Source organism: Physeter macrocephalus, chromosome 15, assembly GCF_002837175.3.
Source record: "Physeter macrocephalus isolate SW-GA chromosome 15, ASM283717v5, whole genome shotgun sequence".
Classification (NCBI taxonomy): domain Eukaryota; kingdom Metazoa; phylum Chordata; class Mammalia; order Artiodactyla; family Physeteridae; genus Physeter; species Physeter macrocephalus.
The window spans coordinates 37,580,471-37,599,426 of record NC_041228.1 but is presented as its reverse complement, the minus strand read 5'-3'; the positions used below and the strand labels follow the sequence as shown (position 1 = coordinate 37,599,426).

The 18,956-nt window shown below is 37.4% G+C and overlaps 1 protein-coding gene across 5 annotated transcripts in view; it reads right to left on the bottom strand.

The window, feature by feature from the left end:
* STK3 (serine/threonine kinase 3) overlaps positions 1–18,956 on the bottom strand; it is a 340,768-nt gene that overhangs the window by 274,868 nt on the left and 46,944 nt on the right. For all 5 annotated transcript variants that reach the window (XM_024115876.3, XM_028500780.2, XM_028500781.2 and 2 more), the window contains exon 2: positions 4,771–4,851. In XM_024115876.3, the coding sequence (XP_023971644.1) occupies positions 4,771–4,851 (81 nt within the window). The remainder of the gene's footprint in view (positions 1–4,770; positions 4,852–18,956) is intronic.

Genomic DNA, 18,956 nt, shown 5'->3' with positions numbered 1-18,956 from the left:
ACACACACACACACACACACACACACAGGTAAACCCCACTTTTCAAAAGTTCACCTTACGCCCCTTCGCTTTTACAGAACACCTGGATTTGTACCTGTTTCGCTAACCAGAAGAAATTTGAAGATTTACCCTTCTACAAAAAAAGGTGAAAAGCAAAAACAGCATTCAACATTTGTTTTTGCAGGAGCCATTATAGAGGGAGAAAGTACCATGAGCAGCAAGAGTGGCACCGCCAAGCTCATTCCCTGGAAACTACACTCAGCATCTCAGCATCACACTGTCATAGCTTTGAACTGTGTCTGTGAGCATCTGTGCTTTATCTCAATTTATTCTGTGTATCCATTAGCAAGACGTGTCATACGGTAACTGCTTGTTTGCTTTACAACATTTCAATTTACAAAAGGTTTCATAGGAACGCTCTACTTTCAGATAGCAGGGGAAATCTGCATCTCCCCTTAGAAGCCATATCTGTGTGTGTGTGTGTGTGTGTGTGTGTGTGTATACATATATTTTTTTTTCCCTCAAAAGCTAATCTAGAATCAGTGCTAGATTACCTATTGTCAGTTAAGCAACGCCATCAGTCCCTTCTAAGGTCTTCTTGTCACTACAAAGGAGGAAAACTGGGAACCACATTTCCCAATTTCCCTTCCCTGAATAGATCCCTGTTAAGAGTTTGACAATGCATGAAATCCGAATGGCAAAAAGTTGAGGAGAAACCATCATTCTCCAAATTTAGCTGTAGCAGATGCATTAGCAGATATAAGATACACAGTGGCTTCTTGCTGAGCTTTTTGATAATCAAGATGCTGCTGCTGCAGACTAAGATAGTTGGTGGGAGCTTCTCAAAGATTCTTAAGGATTCCAGCAGATCCCAAGTGAGCTTCTAAGAAACACCACTTCAGTACTCCAGGCTGAGATCTTCAGCACGGGCTTCTCTGACCTTCAGTGACAAAGTCCATAACCTTTGCATCCCTGGCCCTTCCACAAGTCATTTGAGCCCCAAATTTCATAATAAACTCTTTAAACCCAGAGTACACAGAGTAGCCTTTCTTTTCCTAACCATGTCCTGCTACCAATAGTTTTGGGGAAGGAACTGGTTCTAAGGGAAGGAATCTTAAAGATGGGAATCTTGGATTAGTTTTTTCTTAGATTTGAATAAGTGATGGCTTCAAAACAAGTGACAAACAGAACATTGATAGCCTATGGTATTTAGGGGCAAAACAATTATTTAAATTATTATCCTTAGCTGCCTGGAGTCTAGGAAAAGCTTCAGAAGACCAAATACCTGTATCAATTGAATGTCACAGTGAAAATAAGGGTACAAAGACTGCAGAATGGAATGGCTGCTCCTGCCTACACTGGAAAGTCATAAAACAACTATAACAAGCTCAGGGCTTAAATTGCCAGCCCAAGACTGAGAGACCCAGAAAACTTCTGAATGTCCCAAAAGAAAGTCGTAATTCTTATATGCCCAGGACTGAGACTTCTAAAACCCAAACTCAAAGTCTAATCTTGCTGGAAGCTGAATTACATTGCAAACTGAATTCACAACATCACCAGGACTACTATGCTAAAGTTAGGTTTTTAACTGTAAAGAGAGGTACCCAGAGAATTGGTATTGGGATGTTAACGTAGATTGTTATTAATCTGAATACCTGAAACCCTAACCCCTACCAAGTCTCCCTTGTCAGCAAAAGCAACCCTATCCCCTAGTCTGAGAAAATTAACCTCATGATGCCTGAAGACTCTATAAGACCTTACTTGAGGGAATTGCCTTTCAGGGAAATGCAGATCCTTTCCCAGACTACATCACCACCACCTCTCATTGTTCCAGATCTATAATTACACTCAGATTCCCACAGACACCAGAGGAATGAATATAAAATCTGACCCAAGAGTACCTACTAGTCACACCAAAAGAGGTGTATGATTTTGTCAGTTTTTATTAGCAGAACCCTAAAGAATATGTGTGGGAAGGAATTCTAAGATTTCCAGGGAGAAAGGAATTTACTTCTAACAAACAGTTGAGAGTGTTCCTAACAGTCTGCTCAGCTAGTTAATTAAAACCCAGACTCAACAATGGCCCACATTAAGTGAGATGCCAGGGATCCTCATTATACATCAGAGGAAGGAGATCAAAGGCTCAAGTAGATGGAATACTAGAATAGATATCTCACAATGTGACCTGCTGGCCCACCCTCTAAGTATGCTCACTGAGAGAGTCCAGAGGATACTTACTACCTTTACTGGTGTCACTGAAAGCTGTATAGTGCAGGTCAGAGGTAACAGAGATGCCAACACTGAGATAAGTCCCTACATTTAACGGATGTTGGGATCCATTAAGAAGTGAAGGGGCAATGTCTTTCCATCTGAGACAAGGTAGACATGGTAATCATAATGGGTAGCAAAGTAAGGCTGAACTACAGTTTTCTTTTTTCATACATCTAGATTTTGATTAAAGTTATGCTGGCTTCATAAAAATAACTGCAGTTCTTTGTCCCTTAATGACTGGATAAACCTTAGCTGGTACTTTTTTTTTTTTTTTTTTAGTAAAATGAACATAGCATAAAATTCACCATTTGAAACATTCTAAAGTGTACAATTCAACGGTATTTATTGCATTCACAATGTTGTGTAATCCTTACCACCTCTATCTAGTTCCAAATCATTTGGATTCTGCTTTCTGTCTCTATGGATTTGTCTATTCTGGATACCTCATATAAATGGAATCATATGTGACTTTTTGTATCTGGTTTCTTTCACTGAATATATGTTTCAAGGTTCATCCATACTGAGGTATGCATCAGTACTTCATTCTTTTTAATAGCCATATAATATTCCATTGTAGAGATATATCACATTTTGTTTATCCATTCCTCAACTGATGGACATCCCCACATTTGGCTATTGTGAATACTGCTGCTATGAGCTGGTATCTTTTTTTTTTTTTTTCTTTAAAACATCTTTATTGGAGTGTAATTGCTTTACAATGATGTGTTAGTTTCTGCTGTATAACAAAGTGAATCAGCTACATGTGTACATATATCATAAGCTGGTATCTTTTTATTTAATAGATAGATATTTAACTGCCTTTCCATCTTTTCTACGGTAATTGATATATCTAAGTTTAAACTTCTTTGGGAGTCAATTCACACAATTCATATTTTGTTATGGAATCATCTACTTCTAGATTTTCAAATGAGTTTTCATAGAGCAGCATTTAGTAGTCTTTTAATTTTTCAAATCGTTTCTTTATCATTGCTTGTATCTTCTTTCTTATTCCAAATCTTCAATTAATTTTGCTCTTTTTTCTTTAGTCGAAGTCAGAACTAGGTTTAACTATTTTAATCATCTGTTCAAAGAAGTATCTTTTATATACATATATTATTTCTAATTTTTTTACTTTCTATTTCATTAATGTCAGCTTTTTAGTTCATGAATTCTCTATTTCTAGTTTCTTCTGGTACATTTTATTATTTTTCTCAGTTCTTTAAATAAGCACTAAGTTATTTTATTTATTTATTTACTTCCTTCCTTCCTTCCTTCCTTACTTTTTGGTCTTTCTTCTTTAGTAGTAAAGAAATTTAAAACTAAATACGGTCACCTAATTACAGCTTTGCTGGATTCCATAAATATTAGTATGATTTGTTCTCTATTTCATTGTTTTCTAGATAATTTGCAATTTCCTCTTCATAGGTTACCTCAGATTATCTTTCCTAATTTCCAATAAGTGTGGGTTTTATCATATTGTAATTATTTAGTTCTAATTTTAGTAGACTATAATTAGAAATGTAACCTGCAAAATCCCTTTTTTTAGAATTTGTTGGGATTTTTTTGTTAGTTTTTTTTAATCAGTGGTCCATGAATATACCAAAAACTGGGGGTGGGGGGGAGGCAAGAATAGTTATATCAATGTAAGTATAAATACATACCATATATATGGTGTGTCAAGTTTGTTGATTATAATACTTAATCCCTTTATGTCCTTTCTCTTTTTTCCTTATTCTGTCCAATTCAGAAAAAGATATATTAAAATTGCTCACATGAATATATTTTTATTAGATTCCCCTAATAGCTTTCCTTCAGATATTTAATTGTCACAGTGACTGACACATATATGTTTCATTATAAGCTATCTTTTATATCATTATCTAATATCCCTCTTTATTCTTCACTTGAATAGTAACCCCTCTTTACTCACTTAAGATCTTTTAACTTTAATTTACCTGATATAAATATTGCCACTCTGCTTTCTTTTTTGTTTTTTGGTGTGATTAGTTCTTTCTTATCTGATATCTCTAATAGGAAATACTACTATATATCTACCCTTTGTATTACACGGGCATCTTATAAACAGCATATAGCTCGGTTTTGCATTTTAATTAGCCCTAATAATTTGTCTATGAGAGAACTGACATTCAGTGAAAAATGTATTTCACTTTATTCCTTCCAACTTACATTTAGCTTACTACTTTATATTTTTGATTTCTCTATTTCTTTTTCCCTATTCTTGCTGATCTAAGCTGTTTTAATTGTGTTTTGTGCCTTTTATTATCCTGGAAGTTCTCCTGTACTTTCAGCTTTTCACTATGGAGTATGATGTTAGCTTGGGCTTGTCACATATGGCCCTTCACTATGTTCAGGTACATTCCCTCTCTTCTCTTACTACTCAATTCAATCAAATATACTCTAGTGAAAGGCTAATCTTACACAGTATTTTATAACTGTTCTGTCATTATCTAAATGCTGCTTTCACGTTTTTGTACTTACCCTTCTCCCAGTTTCTCTAGTACATCAAAAACTTCTTCAGGCTGCTTAGTCAAACTGTCTTCACTCAGCTTTTTTAGCTTACTGATGAGATAAAGAACAGAAAAAATATTTTCCTTAAGATCTTTCATAAATTTTTTAATTTTATTTTTAAGAGGCAATATACTCAAATAGTTCAAAAATCAATCAATACAAAAAAGTATACAGTATATAGTCTCCTTCCAACCCCTGTTCTTAATCTTCCCAGAAACACCTCAAAGAATAAGCACTTTTATTAGCTTCTTGTGAAACCTTTCTACAAATATGAATATATATTTTTATTTCTCCCCCTTTCTAACACACAATATAGCATTTTATACACAATCTTTTTATCCACACTGTTACATACTTTGATGTTTTTACTTGACAACATAAAATCCATGTTGGAGATCTCTACAACATAAATACATAGAAAGTATCCTCATTCTTTTCTTTTTTACATCTACATCCTATTCTGTTGCAAAGATGTAGTATCTCTTACTCACCGATCCTTTACTTATAGATATCTAGGTTCCCTTTTGCTAATATAAACAACACGGCAATAAATCAGCTTATACATAAGTCAACTCACACATGTGCTAGTATATTTTTAAGATAAATTCCCAGAAGCGAAACTGTGAGGTCAAGGGAATATATAAACACACACAAATAAAGAAGTATATATATTGATAAATAAGCACATATACTATAAGTATAACCACATGTCATAATATAAATTTAATAACATAAGATCACTATTATAATAACTATATAGTAATTATTAAAATTGTTGATTATATTATGGTATATTTTATCTACTATAATTGTATGTGATATTAATATATATGTATATTAATAGATACTAACAAACCGCCCACCAGGGGGCTTATACGAATTTAATCTCCTACCAGTAATATATGAGAGAGCGTCTTTTCCCACAATTCCACCTACATAGTATTGAACCAAATATTTCAGCCAATACATTAGGTGAAAACTTGTATCTCAGAGAAGACTTATTTTGCATTTCTCTTACTATGAGTGAAGTTGAACATCTTTTAATATAATATGAAACAAATCATCTATTCATGTTCTTCGCTCATTTTTCTCCTGGGTTTTTGGTCCTTTTCTTATCTGTATACAAGGGAAACTGGCCTTTGTTTAGGTTGCAAATATTTTCACTTGTATTGACTTCACTTATGAGTTTTTAGTTTTATGGTCTACTTGACTATTTGCCAGAGAGAAATGTCTTTTTATTTTGTTTTTGCTTTTTTAAAAGTTATCCATAGTATGGCGTGTGCAGAAATATCTAGAAGCAAGAAATGAGAGGCATTATACATGGTATGTCTGAAAGATCAAAAATAATTCGGTATGAATAAAGTATCATGTATAAAGGACCAAAAATAATTCAGAAAGAATAAAGTAAAAGTGGCCAGGATGTATTAAAAAGGGTCAGGTTAAAAAGAGTCTTGTAGGGCTTCCCTGGTGGCGCAGGGGTTGCGCGTCCGCCTGCCGGTGCAGGGGAACCGGGTTCGCGCCCCGGTGTGGGAGGATCCCACATGCCGCGGAGCGGCTGCGCCCGCGAGCCATGGCCGCGGGGCCTGCGCGTCTGGAGCCTGTGCTCCGCAACGGGAGAGGCCACGGCAGAGGGAGGCCCGCATACCACAAAAAAAAAAAAAAAAAAAAAAAAAAAAAAAAAAAAAAAAAAAAAAAAAGAGTCTTGTAAACCATGTTAAGGAGCTCTATTTTAAAAAGATCACTTCCCCTGTAATCCAGAGGAAGGACATGCAGTAAGCAACAGTAGAGAAGGGAAACCAGTAGGGGATTATTCAAAATATGGATGCAAAGAATATAGTAGTGGCAGTAAGAATGGAGAGAGGATAAGCTAATCAAGATATTAAAGAGGCACAGTCAACAGAAAGTGGTTTTGATTAAATATGGGGTGATGTGACAAAGAGAGGAGTTGAGCATGTCTCTTAATAAGCCTTTGGCTTAAGCTGATGACTAGATGGTAATATTATTTACTAAGCTAAAGAACACCAGAAAAAAGTTTGGAGGGAAATAAGATGGGTTTAACTCCTCTCTTCCAAATGTAGATTTCCAGCAACCAACTGTATATATGAATACTAGCAGAGATCTGAGTTGGCAATGTCTGTGTTTGTCTGTGTCACATTTTGGTAATTCTCACAATATTTCAAACTTTTTCATTATTATTATGTTTTTATGGTAATATGTAATCAATGATCTTTGATGTTACCATTGTAATGTGTTTTGGGGTGCCATGAACCACACCCATATAAGACAATGAACTTAATAAATGTTTACGGTTTTGACTGCTCTACCAATTGGCCATTCCCCATCTCTCTCCCTTTCCTCAGGCCTCCCTATTCCCTGAGACAAAACAATATTGAAATTAGGCCAATGAATAACGCTACAACAACTCTAAGTGTTCAAGTGAAAAAAAGAGTCACATATCTCTCACTTTAAATCAAAAGCTAGAAATGGTTAAGCTTAGTGAAGAAGGCATGTCGAAAGCTGAGAAAGGCCATAAGCCAGGCCTCCTGTGCTAAACAGTTACACTTGTGAATGCTAAGGAAAAGTTCTTGAAGAAAAGTAAAGGTGCTACTCCAGTGAACACACAAATGATAAGAAAGCAAAACAGCCTTACTGCTGATAGAAAGTTTTGGTGGTCTCAATAGATCAAACCAGCCACAACATTACCTTAAACCAAAGCTTAATCCTGATCAAAGCCCTAATTCTCTTCAATGCTATAAAGACAGAAAAAGGTAAGGAAGCAGCAAAAGAAAAGCCTGAAGCTAGCAGAGGGTGGTTCATGGATTTTAAGGAAAGAAACCATCTCTATAACGTGAAAATGCAAGGTGAAGCAGAAAAGTGCTCAGGTAGAAGCTGCAGCAAGTAATACAGAAGAAGATCCAGCTAAGATAGTTAATGAAGGTGCCTACACTGAACAACAGATGTTCAACGTAGATGAAACAGCCTTATATTGGAAGAATATACCATCTATGACTTTCATAGCTAGAGAGGAAAAGTCAATGTCTGGCTTCACAGGACAAAGGCTAATGAAGCTGGTGACTTTAAGTTGAAGCCAATGCTCATTTACCACTCTGAAAATCCTAGGGTCCTTAAGAATTATACTACATCCACTCTGCCTGTGCTCTACAAGCGGAATAATAAAGCCTGGATGATAATACATCTGTTTACAACATGGTTTACTGAATATTTTAAGCCCACGGTTGAGAACTGCTGCTCAGAAAAAAAGATTCCTTTCAAAACATTACTGCTCATTGACAATGCACTTGGTCACCAGGAGCTCTTATGAAGACGTACAAAGAGAGTAATGTTGTTTTCATGCCTGCTAACACAACGTCCATTCTGCAGCCCACAAATCAAGGAGCAATTTCAACTTTCATTCAAGTCTTATTATTTAAAAAATGTTATTTCATAAGGCTACAGCTGCCATAGATAGTGACTCCTCTGATGGCTCTGGGCAAAGTAAACTGAAAACCTTCTGGAAAGGATTTACCAATCATAAGAACATTCATGATTCAAGGGAAAAGGTCAAAATACCAACATCAATAAGGGTTTGGAAGAAGGTGAATCCAATTCTCATGGATGACTTTGAGGGGTTCAAGACTTCAGTGGAGGAAAATACTGCAGACGTGGTAGAAACAGCAAGAGAACTAGAATTAAAAGTAGAACCTGAAGATGTGACTGAATTGCTGTAATCTCATGATAAAACGTTAGCAGATGAGGAGTTGCTCCTCATGGATGGGCAAAGAAAGTAGTTTCTTGAGATAGAATCTACTCATGATGAAGATGCTATCAAGACTGTGGAAATTACAACAAAGGATGTAAAATATGACATAAACTTAGTTGATGAAACAGCAGGGTTTAAAAGGACTGACTCCAACTTTGAAAGAGCTTATACTGTGGGTAAAATGCTATCAAGCAGCATTGCATGCTACAGAGAAATCGTTCGGGAAAGAAAGAGTAACTGATGCGGCAAACTTCACTGTTGTCTTATTTTAAGAAATTGCCACAGCAATGCCAACTTTCAGCAACCATCACCCTCATTAGTGAGGAATCATCAACATTGGGGCAAGACCCTCCAGGAGCAAAAAGATTACATCTTGCTGAAGGCTCAGATGATGGTTAGCTATTTTTAGCAATAAAGTATTTTTCAATTAAGGTATATTACATTGTATTTTAGACAATACTACCGCCCACTTAATAGACAACAGCATAGTTTAAACACAACTTTTCTGTGCACTGGAAAACCAAAAAATTCGTGTGATTCACTTTGTTGCAATATTTGCAATATTGCAGTTGCCTGGAACTGGACCCGCAGTATCTCTGAAGTATGCCTGTAACTCCTTAAACAAACAAAATTCAGCCTCAACAATGTAAAAATTTATAATGTCAAGAATTCAATCAAAAGAAGCAAGAAGAACTAAAAACCCGCAGACTGGAAAAAACCACATTCACAGAAAGAGAGACAAGATGAAAAGGCACAGGGCAATGTACCAGATAAAGGAACAAGATAAACCCCAGAAAAACAACTAAATGAAGTGGAGATACGAAACCTTCAGAAAAACAATTCAGAATAATGATAATGAAGATGATCCAGGACCTTGGAAAAAGAATGAAGGAAAAGATCGAGAAGATGCAAGAAATGCTTAACAACGAACAAGAGGAATTAAGGAACACATAGAAGAATTAAAGAACAAACAAACAGAGATAAACAACACAAAAACTGAAATGAAAAATACCCTAGAAGAAATCAAAAGCAGAACAACTGAGGCAAAAGAACGGATAAGTGACTTGGAAGACAATGGTGGAATTCACTGCCACGGAACAGAATAAAGAAAAAACAATGGAAAGAAATGAAAACAGCCTAAGTGACCTCTGGGGCAACATTAAATGCAACAACATTCGCATTATAGGGGTCCCAGAAGGAGAAGAGAGAGAGAAAGGACCCGAGAAAATATTTGAAGAGATTATAGTCGAAAACTTCCCTAACATGGGAAAGGAAATAGCCACCCAAGGCCAGGAAGCGCAGAGAAATGCCAGGCAGGATAAACCCAAGGAGGAACACGCCAAGACACATATTACACACAATGACAAAAATTAAAAACAAAGGAAAATTATTGACAGCAACAAGGGAAAAATGACAAATAACATACAAGGGAACACCCATAAGGTTAACAGCTGATTTCTCAGCAGAAGCTCTACAAAACAGAGAAAGTGGCACAAGATATATAAAGTGATGAAAGGGAAAAACCTACAACCAAGATTACCCTACCTGCCAGGGATCTTATTCAGATTCGACAGAGAAATCAAAAGCTTTACAGACAAGCAAAAGCTAAGAGAACTCAGCACCACAAAACCAGCTCTACAAAACATGCTAAAGGAACTTCTCTAAGTGGGAAACACGATAGAAGAAAAGAACCTATAAAAACAAACCCATAACAATTAAGAAAATGGTAATAGGAACATACATATCGATAATTACCTTAAACGTGAATGGATTAAATGCTCCAACGAAAAGGCAAAGGTTTGCTGAATGGATACAAAAACAAGACCCATTTATATGCTATCTACAAGAGACCCACTTCACACCTAGGGACACATACAGACTGAAAGTGAGGGGAAGGAAAAAGATATTCCATGCAAATGGAAATCAAAACAAAGCTGGAGAAGCAATACTCATATCAGATAAAATAGACTTTAAAATAAAGAATGTTACAAGAGACAAGGAAGGACACTACATAACGATCAAGGGATCCATCCAGGAGTACGATATAACAATTATAAATATATATGCACCAAACAGAGGAGCACCTCAATACATAAGCCAACTGCTAACAGTTATAAAAGTGGAAATTGACAGTAACACAATAGTAGTGGGGGACTGTAACACATGATCCAAAACCTATGAGATGCAGCAAAAGCAGTTCTAAGAGGGAAGTGTATAGCAATACAAGCCTACATCAACAAACAAGAAAAATCTCAAATAAATAGTCTAACCTTACACCTAAAGCAACTAGAAATAGAAGAACAAAAAAAAACCCAAAGTTAAGAGAAGGAAAGAAATCATAAAGATCAGAGCAGAAATAACTGAAATAGAAACAAAGAAAACAACAGCAAAGATCAATAACACTAAAAGCTGGCTCCTTATGAGATGCAGCAAAAGCAGTTCTAAGAGGGAAGTGTATAGCAATACAAGCCTACATCAACAAACAAGAAAAATCTCAAATAAATAGTCTAACCTTACACCTAAAGCAACTAGAAATAGAAGAACAAAAAAAAACCCAAAGTTAAGAGAAGGAAAGAAATCATAAAGATCAGAGCAGAAATAACTGAAATAGAAACAAAGAAAACAACAGCAAAGATCAATAACACTAAAAGCTGGCTCCTTGAGAAGATAAACAAAATTGATAAACCATTAGCCAGAATCATCAAGAAAAAGAGGGAGAAGACTCAAATCAACAAAATGAGAAAAGAAAAAGGAGAAGTTACAACAGACACCGCAGAAATACAAAGCATCCTAAAAGACTACTACAAGCAACGCTATGCCAATAAAATGGCAACCTGGAAGAAATGAACAAATTCTTAGAAAAGTATATCCTTCCAAGACTGAACAAGGAAGAAAAAGAAAATATGAACAGACCAATCACAGGGAACGAAATTGAAACTGTGATTAAAAATCTTCCAACAAACAAAATTCAAGGACCAGATGGCTTCGCAGGTGAATTCTGTAAAACATTTAGAGAAGAGATAACACCCATCCTTCTCAAACTCTTCCAAAAAATTTCAGAGGAAGGAACACTCCCAAACTCCTTCTATGAGGCCACCATCACCCTGATACCAAAACCAGACAAAGATACTACAAAAAAAAGAAAATTACCGACAAATATCACTAATGAATATACATGAAAAAATTCCCAACAAAATACTAGCACACAGAAACCCACAACACATAAAAAGGATCATACACCATGATCAAGTGGGATTTATCCCAGGGATGCAAGGATTCATCAATATATGCAAATCAATCAATGTGATACACCATATTAACAAATTAAACAAAAACCATATGATCATCTCAATAAATACAGAAAAAGCTTGCAACAAAATTCAAAACCCATTTATGATAAAAGTTCTCCAGAAAGTGGGCAAAGAGGGAACCTAACTCAACATAATGAAGGCCATATAAGACAAACCCACAGCAAACATCAGTCTCAATTGTGAAAAACTGAAAGCATTTCCTCTAAGATCAGAAAGAAGACAAGGATGTCCACTCTCACCACTATTATTGAACATAGTTTTGGAAGTCTCAGCCACGGCAATCAGAGAAGAAAAAGAAATCAAAGGAATACAAACTGGAAAAGAAGAACTAAAACTGTCACTGTTTGCAGATGACATAATACTATACATAGAGAATCCTAAAGATGCTACCAGAAAACTGCTAGAGCTAATCAATGAATTTGGTAAAGTTGCAGGATACAAAATTAATGCACAGAAATCTCTTGCATTCCTATACACTAATGATGAAAAATCTGAAAGAGAAATTGAGGAAACACTCCCATTTACCATTGCAACAAAAAGAATAAAATACCTAGGAATACACCTACCTAGCAAGACACAAAACCTGTATGCAGAAAACTGTAGACACTGATGAAAGAAATTAAAGATGATACCAACAGATGAAGAGATATACCAAGTTATTCGATGGGAAGAATTAATATTGTGAAAATGACTATACTACCCAAAGCAATCTACACGTTCAATGGAATCCCTATCAAATTACCAGTGGCATTTTTTACAGAACTAGAACAAAAAATCTTAAAATGTGTATGAAGACACAAGAGATCCCAAAAAGCCAAAGCAGTCTTGATGGAAAAAAAAAAAGCTGGAGGAATCAGACTCCCTGACTTCAGACTATACTACAAAGCTACAGTAATCAATACAATATGGTACTGGGACAAAAACAGAAATATAGATCAATGGAACAGGATAGAAAGCCCAGAGATAAACCCACGCACCTATGGTCAACTAATCTATGGCAATTTGACATAAATCACAGCAAGATCTTTTCTGATCCACCTTCTAGAGTAATGGAAATCAAAACAAAAATAAACAAATGGGACCTAATGAAACTTAAAAGCTTTTGCACAGCAAAGGAAACCATAAACAAGACCAAAAGGCAACCCTCAGGATGGGAGAAAATATTTGCAAATGAAGCAACGGACAAAGGATTGATCTCCAAAATATATAAACAGCTCATGAAGCGCAATATTAAAAAAACAAACAACACAATCCAAAAATGGGCAGAAGACCTAAATAGACGTTTCTCCAAAGAAGACATACAGATGGCCAAGAAGCACATGAAAAGCTGCTCAACATCACTAATTATTAGAGAAATGCAAATCAAAACTACAATGACGCAGCACCTCACACCAGTTAAAATGGGCATCATCAGAAAATCTACAAACAACAAATGCTGGAGAGGGTGTGAAGAAAAGGGGATCCTCCTGCACTGTTGGTGGGAATGTAAATTGATACAGCCACGATGGAGAACAGTATGGAGGTTCCTTAAAAAACTAAAAATAGAATTAGCATATGACCCAGCAATCGCACTACCGGGCATATACCCTGAGAAAACCATAATTCAAAAAGACACATGCAACCCAATGTTCACTGCAGCGCTATTTACAATAGCCCAGTCATGGAAGCAACCTAAATGCCCATCGACAGAGGAATGGATAAAGAAGATGTGGTACATATATACAATGGAATATTACTCAGCTATAAAAAGAAACGAAGTTGGGTCACCTGTAGAGACATCGATTGATCTAGAGACTGTCATACAGAGTGAAGTAAGTCAGAAAGAGAAAAACAAATATCGTATATTAACACATATATGTGGAACCTAGAAAAATGGTACAGATGAACCGGTTTGCAGGGCAGAAATTGAGACACAGATGTAGAGAACAAACATAGGGACACCAAGGGAGGAAAGCGGCTGTGGGGGATGGTGGTGTGATGAATTGGGAGATTGGGATTGACATATATACACTAACATGTATGAAATGAATAAGTAATAAGAACCTGCTCTTTAAAAAAATAAATAAAATTCAAAAATTCAGAAAAAAAAAGAAAATTGGTGCCCATAAACTTGCTCCATGCAAGGTTGCCGCAAACCTTCAATTTGTAAAAAAAATTTTTTAAATGCAGTATCTGTGAAACACAATAAAATGAAGTATGCCTGTAATGTCTTCCATTGGGGGCTATTTTCTTAGGAAACTAATGACCTACAGAGGGAGGAACTGGGAGAACTTACCAGGAAGAGATTGCATCTTTAAAGAGAGCCTTTGCACAGCATTTACAGTGTCTCCAGACAATGATTATAAGCCCTTTACACTCATGAACTCACTTAATCCTCCCAATAGCTCTACACAGTAGAGACTATTATTACCATTACGTGTTTTCACGTAATATTTCGGGAAATAATTAATAATAATAATAGTTTGGGAAGTTGATCCTCACAGTGGTTAAGTAATTTGCCCTAACCCAGTTAGTTAGTGATGAGGCTCAATTCCAACCCAGACCTTCTGACTTCATAGCCCGTTCTTGTAATCACTACTCTTTTCAGAGCTTGTGGGAAAGTCATCTTCCTGTGATGTGGATGTGCTCCTTCAGGAAAGAGAGCTGTGTGGACCAGACCAGATTTGTAACAGGAAGAGACTGGGGCTGGCTTGAGCAGAAAAGGTACTTCTTAAAAGAATCTGAAACAAAGTATTTTTCAAATGCATCACATACAGAAAATGGCTGGAAAAGGGAGTGATTCTTACAGTATTAAAGACACAGAAAGACATAAGCTATTTTTAGGAATTGTAGAATCTTCAATAAGGGCCAGCTGTTAGATGATATTTAAGAATTATTTTTAATTTTCTTAAGAGTGAAAAGGGAATTATGGGCTTAAAAGAATGTGCTTCCTCATAAGGGACATATGCTGAAGTATTTAGAGGTGAAGGGTCATGATGTGGGCAACTTAGTTTCAGATGGTTCAACGAACCTGTTTATGTGTGTGGAGAGAGAGTCTGTGCACACAAGGATGGAAAATGTCGAAACACTGGAGACTGTGAAGAAAGAAAAAAAATGAATTCAATCAAAAATTACGGATATATGAGAAATTGGGAACTATGACTCACAAAGAGGAGAAAAATTATTCAATTAAAACAGACACATAAATGGCAAAAACAGTGGAATTAACAAAAAACAATCTTATAAAAAGCAAATATAAATGGGTCCCATGTACTCAGAGATGTAATGGAAATGGATAGGAAAAAAGAGCTATAACAAAAATTTTACAGATGAAACAAAGTATCTGAAATGAAATTTTCACTGGATACAACCTGAACAGATTAGACAGTACAGCAAAAAAGGTAACTTGAAGAAAAAAATGTTTAAAGAAAAAAAGGAGAAAAGAAAAAGCCTGAGCCCCATATGGAAATGAAGAACAGGTATAGATAAACAGATATAAATAGAGAGAAAGAGAAAAAAGGGGGTGGGGGAGAAACTGGCCAAACATTTTCCAAATTTTATAAAAACAATAAACTACAAAAGCAAGTAACTCAGCAAATCTAAAAAGATAAATACACACAAACACACACAGAGACAAACCAATAGGAAGTATTGTAATCAAATTGCCACCAATAAGAAGTACAGGAGTAGGAAGAAGAGAATACTAAAAGCAGTCACAGAAAAAAGACATATTACTTAAATAAGAACAAAAACAAGGGGCTTCCCTGGTGGCACAGTGGTTAAGAATCCGCCTGCCAATGCAGCGGACACAGGTTCGAGCCCTGGTCCGGGAAGATCCGACATGCTGTGGAGCAACTAAGCGCAGGCGCCACAACTACTGACCCTGCACTCTAGGGCCCATGAGCCACAACTACTGAGCCCGCATGCTGCAACTACTGAAGCCCATGCACCTAGAGCCCATGATACACAACAAGAGAAGCCACTGCAGTGAGAAGCCCACGCACCGCAACAAAGTGTACCCTCCGCTCGCCACAACTACAGAAAGCTGTCACGCAGCAATGAAGACCCAATGCAGCCAAAAATAAATAAATTAAATAAATAAATTTATTTTTAAAAAAGAACAAAAACAAGGATGACTATAGTCTTCTTGCCAGACAGTAAGCGAACCAAAAGACAGCGACTCCTTAAAAGTGATGATACAAAACAATAATCAACATAAAACTCTATATTTAATGGAAATATCCCTCAAAAAGTAAAGGAAAAATAAAAAATTTTCAAACAAAAAAGGGCGAGAGAATTCATTATGAGCGGACTTTCACAACAATAAATGGTTAAAGACAGTTCTTCAGGGTACAAGAAAATGATGTCAAAAGGAAACATAAACTATACAAAAGAATAAAGAACAACAGCTAGTAAAAATACAGGTAAATACAAAAAAATAAATTCAACAACAGCAGAATGCACATTCTTCTCAAATGCACACGGAACAGGAACACTCTCCAAAAGAGACTGCATGCTAGGCCATAAAACATATCTTTAAAATTTCAGAAGACTGTAATCATACAAAGTATCTTCTCCAAACAGAATGGAATGAAAAACGAAATCAAAAACAGTAGGGCAGCAGGGAGATTCAGAAATAAGTGGAGGTTAACATATTCTTAAACAAACAAGGGGTCAAAGAAGAAATCACAAGAGAATTAAGAAAACATCTGGAGAGAAATGAAAACAAAAACACAACATACCAAAACACAAGAGATGCAGCAAAAGCAGCATTAAGAGGGCAATTTATAGCAGTAAGCCCTTAGATTTAAAAAGATCTCAGCTTCAAGATGGCAGAAGAGTAAAACGTGGAGATCACCTTCCTCCTCACAAATACAACAAAAATACATCTACATGTGGAACAGCTTCTACAGAACACCTACTGAATGCTGGCAGATGACCTCAGACTTCGAAAAAGGCAAGAAACTCCCCACGTACCTGGGTAGGGCAAAAGAAAAAACAGAGACAAAAGAATAGGGACGGGACCTGCACCTCTGGGAGGGAGCTGTGAAGGAGGAAAAGTTTCCACACACTAGGAAGCCCCCCCCACACTGGCGGAGACGGTGGGTGGGCGGGGGGAGAAGTTTTGGAGCCATGGAGGAGAGCACAGCAACAGGAGTGCAGAGGGCAAAGTGGAGAGATTTCTGCACAGTGGATCACTGCCAACCAGCACTCACCAGCCTGAGAGGCTTCTCTGCTAACCCACTGGGGAACAGGGGGGCTGGGAGCTGAGGCTCGGGCTTCGGAGTTCAGATCCCAGGGAAAGGACTGGGGTTGGCTGGGTGAACACAGCCTGAAGGCGGCTAGGGTGCCACAGCTAGTGGGAGGGAGTCCGGGAAAAGGTCTGGAGCTGCCGAAGAGGCAAGAGACTTTTTCTTACCTCTTTGTTTCCTGGTGCACAAGGAGAGAGGATTAAGAGCGCCGCTTAAAGGAGCTAGAGACGGGTGTGAGCTGCGGCTATCACCACAGACTGCAGAGACGGGCATGAGATGCTAAGGCTGCTGCTTCAGCCATTAAAAAGTCTGTCTGCAAGCACAGGTCACTGTCTACACCTCCCCTGCCGGGAGCCTGTGCAGCCCACCACTGCCAGGGTCCTGTGATGCAGGGACAACTTCCCCGGGAGAACACATGGTGCGCCTCAGGCTGCTGCAACATCACACTGGCCTCTGCCGCCGCAGGCTCGCCCTGCATTCCGTACCCCTCCCTCCCCAAGGCCTCAGTGAGCCAGAGCCCACTAATCAGCTGCTACTTTAACCCTGTCCTGTGTGGGCAGGGAACAGAAGCTCTCAGGCGACCTACACACAGAGGTGGGGACAAATCCAAAGCTCAACCCCAGGAGCTCTGTGAACAAAGAAGAGAAAGGAAAATCTCTCTATGCAGCCTTAGGAGCAGCAGATAAAATCTTCACAATCAAACTGATGTACCCTGCATCTGTGGAATACCTGAACAGACAACAAATCATCCCAAAATTGAGGCAGTGGACTTTGGAAACAACTGTAGACTTGGGGTTTGCTTTCTGCATCTAATTTATTTCTGGTTCTATGTTTACCTTAGTTTCGTACTTAGAGCTTATTATCACTGGTATATTTGTTTACTGATTTTGTTGTTCACTTCGTTTTTTTTTAAATATATATACATTACTTTCCTTTTTCTCCATTTGTGAGTGTATATATGTATGCTTCTTTGTGTGATTTTGTCTATATAGCTTTGCTTTCAACATTTGTCGCAGGGTTCTGTCTTTTTATTTTTTAATATAGTTTTTAGTGCTTGTTATCATTGGTCTATTTGTTTTTTGGTTTGGTTGCTCTCTTTTTTCTTTTCTTCTATTACCTTTTAATCTTTTTATCTTTAATAATATTTTTTGATTTTTAACTCCAATAACTTTTACCTTATTTTATTTTACTATCTTGTATTTTATTTTATTTTTCTTTCTTTCTTTCTTTTTATTCTCCATTTTCTTCTGAGCTGTGTGGCTGACAAGGTCTTGGTGCTACGGCCGGCTGTCATGCCTGAGCCTCTGAGGTGGGAGAGCTGAGTTCAGGACAATGGTCCACCAGAGAACTCCCGGCCCCATGTAATATCAAATGGTGAAAGCTGTCCCGGACATCTCCATCTCAATGTGAAGACCCAGATCAACTCAACGACCAGCAACCTACAGTGCTGGACACCCCATGCCAAACAACTAGCAAGACAGGAACACAACCCCACCCATTAGCAGAGAGGCTGCCTAAAATGATAATAAGGTCACAGACACACAAAAACACACCACCAGATGCGATCCTGCTCACCAGAAAGACAAGATCCAGCCTCATCGACCAGAACACAGGCAACACTCCCCTCCACCAGGAAGCCTACACAACCCACTGAACCAACCTTACCCACTGGGTGCAGACACCAAAAACAACGGGAACTATGAACCTGCAGCCTGCGAAAAGGATACCCCAAACACAGTAAGTTAAGCAAAATGAGAAGACAGAGAAATACACAGCAGATGAAGAAGCAAGGTAAAAAACCCACAGACCAAATAAATGAAGAGGAAATAAGCAGTCTACCTGAAAAAGAATTCA